At 38.3% G+C, this 12514-nt stretch overlaps 1 protein-coding gene across 8 annotated transcripts in view; it reads right to left on the bottom strand.

Annotated features, from left to right (window-relative positions):
• Positions 1-10283, bottom strand: part of TMEM156 (transmembrane protein 156) — a 61668-nt gene extending 51385 nt beyond the window's left edge. For 5 of the 8 annotated variants that reach the window (XR_002734192.1, XR_002734193.1, XM_023224549.1 and 2 more), the window contains exons 1-2: positions 10065-10242; positions 4958-5023 (exon numbers count right to left, since the gene is read on the bottom strand). Coding sequence is in view for 6 of the 8 variants with exons in the window: in XM_023224549.1 (XP_023080317.1) it covers positions 4958-5023; positions 10065-10152 (154 nt within the window). In the remaining 2 variants the exon portion in view is untranslated. Of the gene's footprint in view, positions 1-4957; positions 5024-10064 lie in introns of all 8 variants that reach the window. The other 3 variants (XM_023224551.1, XM_023224552.2, XM_023224554.2) reach the window with 2 other exon arrangements.
• Between the last annotated feature and the right edge of the window lie 2231 nt (positions 10284-12514).

Here is a 12514-nt window from a genome sequence, read left to right as displayed (position 1 = left end):
TGATTCTTGTCCATTGAGTTTTCATGTGTTTTATGATTGTTGATCATAGTTTTTGTTCCTTGGAATTTCACTTTGGGAAATTATTTGAGGAATGGTGTAAAGATGTTTTCCTCCAGAGAGGATTGGTGTTTTCCTCTGATGGGTGTCTAATGGCACCATTAACCCAAAGTGGCTTTAACTACGTTCCTGGATTGGACTTTTCACACCTCACAGGTAATGATCCTCAACATCCTATTTATAGCCAGCTGTGTTTACAAACTCTCAAAGGACTCTTCTTCCTTTCTCCACCCATAGCCAAAGTGAAGACAGACAAGTTTCCTCAAAACCAGATATAATTTGTCCTAGGTTACTGTTTTATGGAGCATATCACTTTATAGTATCTCAGTCATATCTCAGTCTTAGACTTTGCCTTCTGTCTCCTGACATATGACCCAGTGAAACTGAAATTCCAGGCCACCAGAGATTTGCAGATGCTCCCGAGGCACTAATTTGTTCACTCTTGCTTACCCATATGTTTTTATAATTCCTACTCATTTTCTGCCTCCAAGGAGTCTTATTTTCTTAACAGTTCAACTCTACGTTTCTAAAGTTTTAAATTCATTGTATTACACATTTTTAGATATTTTGTGCCAGGAGTATTTTCAGGGTATGACTGCAAGAAAAGAAATCTCAACTATCCGTTGACCTCTACAAATAAGTGAAAACTTACATTAAAATCTTCATTATTTGACAGATAATAGGCACACTAGAGGCTACTCTAGGTCAACTCATATTTTCCCAAGACCTCATTAACTAGTTGTCAGGGAACTTTGGAAGAAATATAGATTATTTCTTTGACTATACATATTCTAAGTGTTATTGATTCAGTATATTAAATATAAACTAGAGAAAATGAGAAGTTTTTGCTACTAGACATATTGCTAGTACAACCACTTTAGAGAAACATTTGGCAGCTTCTTGTAAAATTAAATGTACCCAGTCAAATGGAGTGAACGTTTGTGTCCCCCTAAAATTCCAATAAGATGGTATTTGAAGGTGGGGTCTGTGGGAGGTAATTAGGTCATGAAAGTGGAGAGCTAATGGATAGGATTAGTGGCCTTATAAGAAGAGACCAGAGAGGTAACTAGTTCTCTTTCCATCCTGTAAGAATACAAAGAAAAGTCAGCATTCTGCAACCCAGAAGAGGACCCTCATCAGAATCAACCATGCTGGCATACTGATCTTGGACTTCCAACCTCCAGAACTGTGAAGGCTGTTGTTTACAAGCTACTCAGTCTACAGCACTTTGTTATAGCAGCCCAAGCTGACTAAGACACCCAGGTATTCCACGACTAGACAGTTACTGAATAGAAATGAAAACATACACTGACACAAACATTTGTACAATAATATTCATAGCAGCATATTTATAGTAGCCCAAACTGGAAATAACCCAATAGATAAAGGGACAAATGCTGTGTGTGTATGTAATGGAGTACTTTGCAACAAAAAGATAGGAGCTATTGAACCACTCAATAGCACGGATGAATCTCAGAAACATGTTAAGTAGAGAACCCAAACCAGGCCGGGCATGGTGGCTCATGCCTGTAATCCCAGCACTGTGGGAGGCCAAGGTGGGCGAATTACTTGAGGTCAGGAGTTTGAGACTAGCCTGGCCAACTTGGTGAAACTCCATCTCTACTAAAAATACAAAAAAAAAAAAAAAATCCAGGCATGGTGGTGGGCACCTGTAGTCCCAGTTACTCAGGAGGCTGAGGCAGGAGAATCACTTGAACCCAGGAGGCAGAGGTTGCAGTGAGCTGAGATGGCACCACTGCACTCCAGCCTGGGTGACAGAGCAAGACTCCATCTCAAAAACAAACAAACAACAAAAAAAAAATACCAAAAATATTTAAATATTTACCGTGTGATAAGTCCATTTACACAAAATAGAAGAAGAGACAAAACTAACTTATGGTGACACAGGTCAGATGTTACCTTGGGGATGTGGGAGGAGATTTGAAAGGAAAGAGCCAGAAGAATCTTTTGTTTGTTTGTTTGTTTGTTTTTTGAGATGGAGTCTTGCTCTTTTGCCCAGGCTGCAGTGACATGGTACCATCTCAGCTCACTGCAGCCTTCACCCTCCCAGGTTCAAGTGATTCTCCTGCCTCAGCCTCCCGAGTAGCTGGAAATACAGGCACGTGCCACCATGCCCAGCTAATTTTTGTGTTTTTAGTAGAGACAGAGTTTCACCATGTTAGCCAGGCTGGTCTCGAACTCCTGACCTCTGGCGATCTGCCCATCTCGGCCTCCCAAAGTCCTGGGATTATAGGCATGAGCCACCATGCTCGGCCGAGTCAGAGGAATCTTTATTGGGGCAATGTAAATCTGTATCTGGTATGTGATAGTAGTTACATAGGTGCACACAAATGTCAAAATTCATGAAACTAAACACTTAAGATCTTTCCATAAAGAAAATGTGGTATTATATATACCATGGAATACTATGCAGCCATAAAAAAGAAAGAGATCATGTCCTTTGCAGAAACATGGATGGAGCTGGAGGCCATTATCCTTAGCAAACTAACACAGAAACACAAAACCAAGTATCACATGTTCTCAATTATAAGTGGGAGCTAAATGATGAGAACACATAGAGGGGAACAACAGATACTGGGGCCTGCCAGAGGGTGGAGGGTGGGAGGAGACAGAAGATTAGGAAAAATAACTAATGGGTACTAGGCTCAATACCTAGATGATGACATAATCTGTACAATAAACCCTCGTGACATGGATCTACCCATATAACAAACCTGCACATGTAGCCGTGAGCTTAAAAGTTTTTTAAAAAGATCTTTCCATTTTATTGTATGTAAATTATGCCTGTTAAAAACGTAGTCGATTATTTCTAAAAATCTTTCACATTATTAGTTATTCTATAGCACAATTCAGCAATTTAAAAATATTAGCTGCCAGGATAGGAGGGACCTTATGGTTTAGCTGCCTAATTTACAGAGACATTCATTAACGTATGATATTTTCCTTTGGTCACAGGTCTGCCCTTTTTAACAATTGGAATAGGCCAGGGGTGGTGGCTCATGCCTGTAGCACTTTGGGAGGCTGAGGTGGGCGGATTGCCTAAGCTCGGGAATTTGAAACCAGCCTGGATAACGTGGCGAAACCGCGTCTCTACTAAAAATACAAAAAATTAGCTGGGCATGGTGGGGGCACCTGTAATCCCAGCTAATCGGCAGGCTGAGGCAAGAGAATTGCTTGAACCCAGGAGGCGGAGGTTGCAGTGAGCTGAGATTGCACCACTGCACTCCAGCCTGTGTGACAGAGCAAAACTCTGTCTAAAAAAAAAAAAAAGCTTGGAATAAACTTAAAAAGAGTATCCACTTCAATAGCAAAAACTAGATTATATTTCAATTTGGGGGCCAATCATTGAAGGTTCTCTGGTAATACTGAGCAGGAAATGGGGAAAAACATATCATATTGTGTATGGGTGATATATTTGTAGTGTCAGCCAAATCAGGAGCAAGGGACTATGGATTTATTCATAGGATATTTGGGAAAGACCATTTAAAATGTTTGCTGGAGGCAGGGAGCAAAGTTTGGGATAACTTTTAACATACAGTAGCAACATTTGAAAGGCAGGTTTGAGACATAGGAGACTGCTCATTTTACTTGTCAAAATAAGAGCAGTAAATGAATATTATGAAATTCCCTGTAGATAAAGAAAATGGCAGGAAAATGACTCAGGGTAAAAAGACACATATCTTTCTTTATAAGTAAAATATTCTGCAAAATAAATTTCACACGCTAGCACCACCTAAAATCTCTAGGTTTGTGATGAAGCTTAATCTTTCAAAAATATGAGGATAACACTTGGCCTGCCTAAATCACAAGATGTTGGGGAAAGTCAGATCAGAAATGCCTCCTTCAAAGTTTTCTTCTGATTTCCTCAACAGTATGATTCAGCAAGTTTGCTCCCTCAACATACTCACTGAGTGCCCCTAATATGAAAGACACTCTCTCAACTGCTTGAAACACATCAGTGAACAAAGCAGACAAAACCTCAGTTTCATGGAGCTTACATTCTATTTGGAGAAATCAGATAATTTTTTAAAATGCATAATAAATAAATCATATAGGTAATAAAATATAAGTGATAAGAGAAAAGAAACAGAACAGAGTAAGGGGAAGATACATCACCATATGAATGTTTTAGAGAAAGTCTTTTTTTTTCTATTAAAGCAGAAAAGATACGCTACTCAGGAGGCTGAGGTGGGAGGATCACTTGAACCCACGAGTTAGAGTCCAGCCTGGACCATAAAGCAAGACCCTGTCTCTCTTAAAAAATTAAAACAAAAATTAAAAAGCAAAAGAGATATATTAAGAGAGCATTTATCCACCATAACAATGAGACAAGCAGTTAGAAAGCACCCTACGCTAGGGTTGTTGGTAGGTATTGCAACCTAACAGATTAGAGAATAAAGCCAGTTCTGTCAAAGTGATGAAAAGCGTTTTATTTAACACATTTTTTTTTTTTTTTACCGACACATAGTGCCTAAAATATATACATGAAAATGTCATGTCCATTAGTGGCCATTTTAAAACTGTAATGATTCAGAAAATTCAATAAGAAAATCTGGCTGGGTGTGGTGGCTGCAACCTGTAATCCCAACACTCTGGGAGGCTGAGGCCGGTGGATCACTTGAGATCAGGAGTTCAAGACCAGACTGGCAACATAGCAAAGCCCCATCTCTACTAAAAATACAAAAATTAGCTGGGCATGGTGGTGCGTGCCTGAGGTCCCTGCTACTTGGGAGGCTGAGGCAGGAAAATGGCTTGAACCAGGGGGTTGGAGGTTGCAGTGAGCTGAGATCAGGCCACTGCACTCCAGCCTGGGTGACAAAGTGAGATGTTGTCTCAAAAATAAATAAATAAAAATTTTTAAAAAGAAGCAAAATCTTACCAGAAAGTTTATTTATCCATCTAGTGTTATTCCTTCTTTTCAGAACATTCTTTCTTGAGAATGATGCTGCACCATGAGTAGAAATATTTAATACATTAAAATGAATTATTATTTTGTAAAATATGTGTCACAGTACTTGGCATATTACGGGCACATGTAAATGTATTTGTTAAAATTAAAAAAGAATTGTTTGAATAGTCATAAGGCCTTATTGGGGATTACTTATTAAATATTTATGAATAAAAAAAGAGCGTTCATTTTTGAGAACTAGAATAACACTTTCAGGAAATTAATTGCAATTACCCTTGATGTGGTGGTCTTTATAACATAGACTTAAACACTGTGAACATATGCTCATATTATGTCAGTTTATCCTATAGTTCCTTTATCCTTTGTTTTCTTCAATTTCACTGTTCATTATACCACCATTTCCATCACAAAGTGTGAAATAGAAGGGGAAATGAAAGCTGGTAAACAGAGTTTGTGTCGGTTGGCTCTTAAAAGAAAGTGAGGAAGTCAAACAGCTAGATAAAATTAGGTCTGAGGTGTTTTCATCTGTGCTATTCCTTTTTTCTTTTTCTTTTTCTTTTTTTTTTTTTTTTAGACAGAGTCTTGCTTTGTCACCCAGGCTGGAGTGCAATGGGGTGATCTCAGCTCACTGCAACCTCTGCCTCCCAAGCTCAAGAGATTCTCCTGCCTCAGCCTCCAGAGTAGCTGGGATTACAGGCACACACCACCACCATGCCCAGCTAATTTTCTCTTTCTTTCTTTCTTTCTTTCTTCCTTTCTTCCTTCCTTCCTTCCTTCCTTCCTTCCTTCCTTCCTTCCTTTCTTCCTTCCTTCCTTCCTTCCCTCCTTCCTTCCTTCCTTCCTTCCTTTCTTTTCTTTCTTTCTCTCTCTCTCTTTCTCTTTCTTTCTTTCTTTCTCTCTCTCTTTCTTTCTTTCCTTTTCTTTTTTATTTTTTTGAGAAGGAGTCCCCCTTTGTCCACCAGGCTGGAGTGCAGTGGCATAATCTTGGCTCACTGCAACCTCCACCTCCCGGGTTCAAGTGATTCTCCTGTCTCAGCCTCCAGAGTAGCTGGAATGACAGGTGCACGCTGCCATGTCTGGCTAATTTTTAGTTTTTTAGTAGAGACAGGGTTTCACCATTTTGGCCAGGCTGGTCTTGAACTCCTGACTTCAAGTGATCCACCCATCTCGGCCTCCCAAAGTACTGGGATTACACCACCCCCCAGCCCCAGCTAATTTTTGTATTTTTAATAGAGACAGGGTTTCACCATGTTGGTGAGGCTGGTCTCAAATTCCTGACCTCAGGTGATCCACCTGCCTGAGCCTCCCAAAGTGCTAGGATTACAGGCGTGAGCCACCGCAGCCGGACTCATCTGTGCTATTCCTATCCTGTATTGCCACAAATCATTGGGAGTACACTTGTGTAACTCACTGCAATTTCCTCTTTCAGGAACTATTGATATACCAATATGAGAATATTTTATTTAATAATCATCATTTCTTCTCTTGAAAAGTACTTTTGCAAGCAGGTAAGAAGGCATACTAGCTGATCATTCAAACTCTGACAATTATTTCTCTTTGCAAATGGAAATACAAAGAATGTCCTCCCAGAGACTGATGTGGAAGCAATGTTTATGTTCCCATTGCATCTTGTTTACATCCCTGTTTTAGTTAATTCCTATATTTTATTCAGCTGTTTGCCAGTCAGTCATTCCCCCCGACTGAAAACTCCTTGATGGAAGAGTTGCCATTCATTTTTGTAGCCCCAGGTTTCTATCACAGGTGAAAGAATAAATAAACAAAAAATGACTAGGATTTACATGAGAGTTAGCCAAGTCTCTCTCTTAAACACTGTAAGTCCAACAAAAACAGGTTGGAAAGTCTCTTATTTGGGAGTAAGCTAGCTCCCCTAATTGCAAGAAGCTCTGAGTCAAAATATATCCACCACTCCCTTTTGTATCTCCATTATCTACGTGTAATACAAATGCATCAAACCATTATATTAACTACTATGTATTAGCTGCCTTTCAAATAAATGGAAAGGTTAAAAAACACTGCTGTAAAATAGGTTATCTTGCTAGTAGTGCATAGCCAATGCAAACCCATTGTAAGTCTCAAACAGTGTTGAAGTAACTACCTTTTTTGGTAAAGTTAAAACTAAATAGCTTATACTGTGTAATTGTGATAATGGAATATTCCTACTAATAATTACTCAGAGACTCAGATACATTCTTGATGAAAAATGATCAAACAAGGTGCTTTATTTTTAACTTAGGACTTCAGAGGGTTTATTATTTTGAAATCAAATCTATTAAACCTCATGAGTATATTATTCCTCATTAAGATTCCTTTTGAATTCATTTGACATGTTAAAGACAGGGTATCAGTGAATAATTTATAAGTAAAATTATTTTATAATATTTATCTTAGAAATTAAAGTGAATAGAACATGAGAAAAAATGGAAAAAAAAAGACAAGAAACTAATGAAGTAAGACTAGACAGGGGAATTTCACAAGGTTAATTGTAGCACTTCTAGAACACTCTTGCTTATCATCAAATCATTTTACTAGCTATTTTATTTACTATTAGTTATCAATTTAACTCATTTCGTAGGTCAACTATTATTGTGATTAAGAACTAATTTTTAAAAACCAAGACAATTATGTCCAAGTTTTCTTCATTTAATCAATATGGGATATATTAAATGAGGCTACAAAAAGATGTTCCTGGTGATCCATAAACCATTATAAAAATATAATCATTATTATTATTATTTTATTATTATTACACAATTGCATGTGTATAATATTTTGCCTAGTAATCAACTTTTTGTTTATGGCAGCTCTGTGCAAAATTCCTTCTACCACTAAATAATGTAAAAGAAGACAGTGGTTTTTGAATATTTTTGTTTGTTGGCCCCCCAAGTAGGGTTCCTTTGAAACAAAATTCCCCAATAAATTCACCTGAGTGTAGTGGTATGTGCCTGTAGTCTCAGCTGCTTGGGGACTGAGGCAGGATTGCTTGAGCCCAGGAGTCAGCCTAGGCAACATAGCAAGACCCTACCTCTTAAAAAAAAAAAAAATCCATCAACCCAAAAAGAATTTGGAGTAATATCTGTGCTATTCTTGGACCAGGAGAAGAGAAACAGCTATTTTAAGTTTGGGAAGGAAGTAAAGGTATTGGGAGCTGATGTAACCAGTTTTGAAAGCAAGAGAACAAACATCATCATAAATGATGGTTGATTATTGACAAGGTGAAGAAGAACTGATACATTACTATTAGGCCAAGGAAGTTTGGCTAAGATGGATTTTATAAGAGCTCTTTCTTCTACCCACCAACAGAAGGGAGTCCCATCTGTCCCCTACTAAGAATTTCTCTGTGCTTCATCTGTCTTCTTTCTGCTTACCACTGCCCCAGAAGGCCATGCTTCTTACTGTGAGAAACAAAAACTAAAAGAACTATGTGTCTGCCCCAAAACGAAAACCTTTAACGTGCTCCTGTAGCCACCAGTTCTCATAAAATACTAACCAATAGTAATTAAGTCATTGTTGGGATGATTACCTGGTTCTTATTAGATCCAACCTGATTTTTAAGAGGTGCTAGATGTAGATAGCTAGTTAGATAGCTAGATAGATACATAGATAGAACCTACTCTGGATAACAATTAAATGAACTTACTCTCAGCCCACAATATCTTAAAATTAGATTATCTTTACTCTAACTATTCTCTTTATAACCCAGTGGAATCAAGCATTGAAAATATGTGCTATGATTGCTTCATCTAAGTAACATAATGCCAGAAAACCAAATTGTAGTCATAGTGTTTATTTAGCAAAAATATTTTTAACTCGCAACTTAGCATCATGTAAATGCAACATCAAATAATCACTGAAATATGTCATCAAATATAATTAGCAAAAATATTTTTATCTGGCTACTTAGCATTACGTATATGCAACAATAAATATTCATTGCAGCAAATCATCAAATATGAGTTTTTCTCTGATTTTAATCAAATTTATATAAAGACTATTTAATGACAGAATACAGCCTTTTCTTTTCACCCTTTCTTCTTTTTGAGTGCTAGGGAGCACAATTACCATCTGAACACTCACATTAATACATTTGCAAGTCCTTTGCTAACATATCAAAATAGTTTAAATTTAGACCTATTTATTTTCCTAGTCTAGGTTTCAGCGATTATATTACAATTTTCTGAAATGTTCACAAAGTTAATTTTGTTCCATTTTTCTCCAGTTACAAATACATAAACACACATCTGTTTAAATTTGCACTCATCTTATTTTAATTGTATTTTCAAAATACATAAATGCTTTTTCTTGTCAAAAGGTGACAGTAAGTTATCTGTGTGAAACAGTTGTAGTAGAGGGAATTCTAGAATTTTTAACACAATAAATATCACTTTCTTCATTAAAGAATTCCAGAATGTAAACGCATACTTAAAGCTGCTTTGGGCCAGGCTCAGTGGCACAAGCCTGTAATCTCAGCACTTTGGGAGGCCAAGGTGGGTGGATTACGAAGTCAGGAATTCAAGACCAGCCTGGTCAACATGGTGAAACCCCGTCTCTACTAAAAATACAAAAATTAGCCAGATGTGGTGGTGGGCACCTGTAATCCCAGCTACTCGGGAGGCTGAGGCAGGAGAATTGCTTGAATCCAGCAGGCAGAGGTTGCAGTGGGCCAAGATTGGGCCATTGCACTCCAGCCTGAGCCATAGAGCAAGAATCCATCCCACAAAAAAAAAAAAAAGAAAAAAAAAAGGCTCTTTGAAGAAAGTGTTTCAAAGAGCAAAATCATGATGAGATTGTTGTAATCTCAATGTCTGAAATCTTGACTACAGATTTTAAATATTTTCATTTTTAGGTATGCTACAATAATTAAGTACTATGAATTAGGTTACTGTACTATATAACAGTCAACTAAAATTGCAATCTTATTTTATTTTATTAGTTTTTCAGATCTAGAACTTCAGCCTATGCAGCATGTATCCAAAAAGAGGATCTTTTCTGTAACCACTAGCTGACACTAATTTTTTAAAATTAAGAAGGCAAAGCTAGATTACAATTACATACTCACCTTTCGGTGTCTTGAAATATTCCGGCAAAATTAAAATGAACGTGATCACTATTGCCACAGATAATTTAAGGAGGGCTGTTTTTGTCATGTCTCTTCACATGACACAAATGTGTTCCCTTCCAGTATACTCATGGTATGTTGCTTCCTGCTTTAAGTTTCATCTCTGCAGTACTTTAGATTAATGCAATTCACCTCATACTCACTTCCTTCTGAGTAAGACTTAAAAAAAAAAAAAAAAAAAAACAGGTCTTCAACTGAGACTTCACTTTTGAGTCACTTTCCATTTAAAAAAAAAAAAAACTACCCTCCAATAAGCACTTTAAAATCATTTATTTACCTTTCTAAGCAAGAAAGGTAAATAATTATTTCTCTTTATTATTTATTATTATTATTTACCTATACTTTATTATTATTTACCTTTCTTTCTAAGCAAGAAAGGTAAAATGATCTCAAGAAGCAAGGGGATCTTCTCCCCACCCAATTTATAAATATAAACCCACGATATACTCACAAAAATAAAACAGTAGGCTGGGTGAAGTGGCTCACATCTGTAATCCCAGCACTTTGGGAGGCCAAGACAGAAGGATCACTTGAGGTCAGGAGTTTAGTCCAGACTGGTCAACAGAGCAAGACCTCCTCTCTACAAAAATAATTTTAATATAGCTAGGTGTGGTGGTGCACCCCTGTAGTCCCACATACTCAGGAAGCTGAGGATCACTTGAACTCAGGAATTTGAGACTGCTGTGAGCCATGACAGGCCACTGCACTCCAGCCTGGGTGACAGAGTGAGACCCCTTCTCAAGAAAGAAAGAAAGAAAAGGGTGAACGTCAGTCATGTCTAGGTTGTATGGACATCACTCATTCATTTACTTATTAAATGATTGTCCATCCTGTTTGGTGCCAGGTGCTGTGCTGAATTCTGGTGTTCAGAAAATAGTACATCTAGAAGATAGAAACAGTACAAAAAGTAAGGATACGCTGAGGACACATGTAAAATTTTGGTTTCACTTTACTATGCTGTATTCTAGCAGTAGAATGGGACTGATTAACATTACGGCTATAAACACAGTCATTATTGTTACAGAATCCACATTTCCAGTTCCCATGTCAAAAAAATATATATATTTCATGATGATAATCCCAGTGAAATAAAATATTTTGTCTTAGAACATAAGTGAAGGGTAGGGAGAACTTAAGGTGAATAAAGCATATGTGCAAACAAATATTATTATTTAGAAAATCCAGATATCCAGTGTTTTCATTGTTCCTGTTTTCTGATTTTAAAAAATGATACCACAGCGGGGCGCCATGGCTCACACCTCTAATCCCCGCACTTTGGTAGGTCAAAGTGGGTGGATCATGAGGTCAGGAGATCGAGATCAGCCTGGCCAACATGGTGAAACCCCGTCTCTACTAAAAAATATAAAAAATCAGCCAGGCGTGGTGGCACAGGCCTGTAGTCCCAGCTACTCAGGAGGCTGAGGCAGAGGAATCGCTTGAACCTGGAAGGCAGTGAGCCAAGATCACACCATCGCATTCCAACCTGGTGACAGAGCAAGACTCTGTCTCAAAAAAAAAAAAAAAAAAAAAGGTACTACGTGTCTCCAATCTTTTCTTCCTGCTCACTCTCTCCTATACCCCCACCACCCACCCATTTCCATTTATCTATTTTCTTGTTATCACTCACCCAAACCTGAGCTCTATGAAACAATGGGTGGGTAAACAGGAAGAAGCAGGAGGTAAAGGCTGTTCTGTGAATACATTGTGAGCATGAATTAACTGTCTTTTCTTCTGAATGGACAATTTGATGAATAGATGGGAACCACGGGTTGGGAAACATTGGCACCCGAGTCTAAGATCAGTCAAAATGGGTGAAGGACATCAAATATGACTTACTTTAAGAACAGCATCAAGGCTCATTCTAAGGAAGGGAAGAATTGATGAGAGTCATGGCTTGTTTCATAGGCTGGACTAAGTGGTATGGGAATACAGGTCAGGCTGTGGGCTCAGTAGAGATGCTGGTGGGGAGTGGTAGGAAGCTCTGTCCGGACCGAGTGTGGTGGCTTGCACCTGTAATCCCAGCACTCTGGGAGGCCAAGGTAGGAGGATTGCTTGAGCCTAGGAGTTTGAGATCAGCCTGAGCAACAAGGCAAGACCCTGTCTCTACAAAAAAAAAAACTTTAAAATTAGCTTGGTGTATTGGCATGTGCCTGCAGTCCCAGGTACTTGGGAGGTTGAGACTGGAGGATAACTTGAGCCAGGGAGGTTGAGTCTGTAGTGAGTTGTGCTTGTACCACTGCACTCCAGCCTGGGCAACAGAGGGAGGCCGAAGGACAGGACAAGACAAGACAAGACAAAGCAGAAAGAAAGAGAAGGAAGGAAGGAAGGAAGGAAGGAAGGAAGGAAGGAAGGAAGGAAGGAAGGAAGGAAGGAAGGAAGGAAGGAAGGAA

The sequence above is a fragment of the Piliocolobus tephrosceles genome, chromosome 3, assembly GCF_002776525.5.
Source record: "Piliocolobus tephrosceles isolate RC106 chromosome 3, ASM277652v3, whole genome shotgun sequence".
Taxonomy (NCBI): domain Eukaryota; kingdom Metazoa; phylum Chordata; class Mammalia; order Primates; family Cercopithecidae; genus Piliocolobus; species Piliocolobus tephrosceles.
This window is presented reverse-complemented; position numbering and strand designations above follow the sequence as displayed.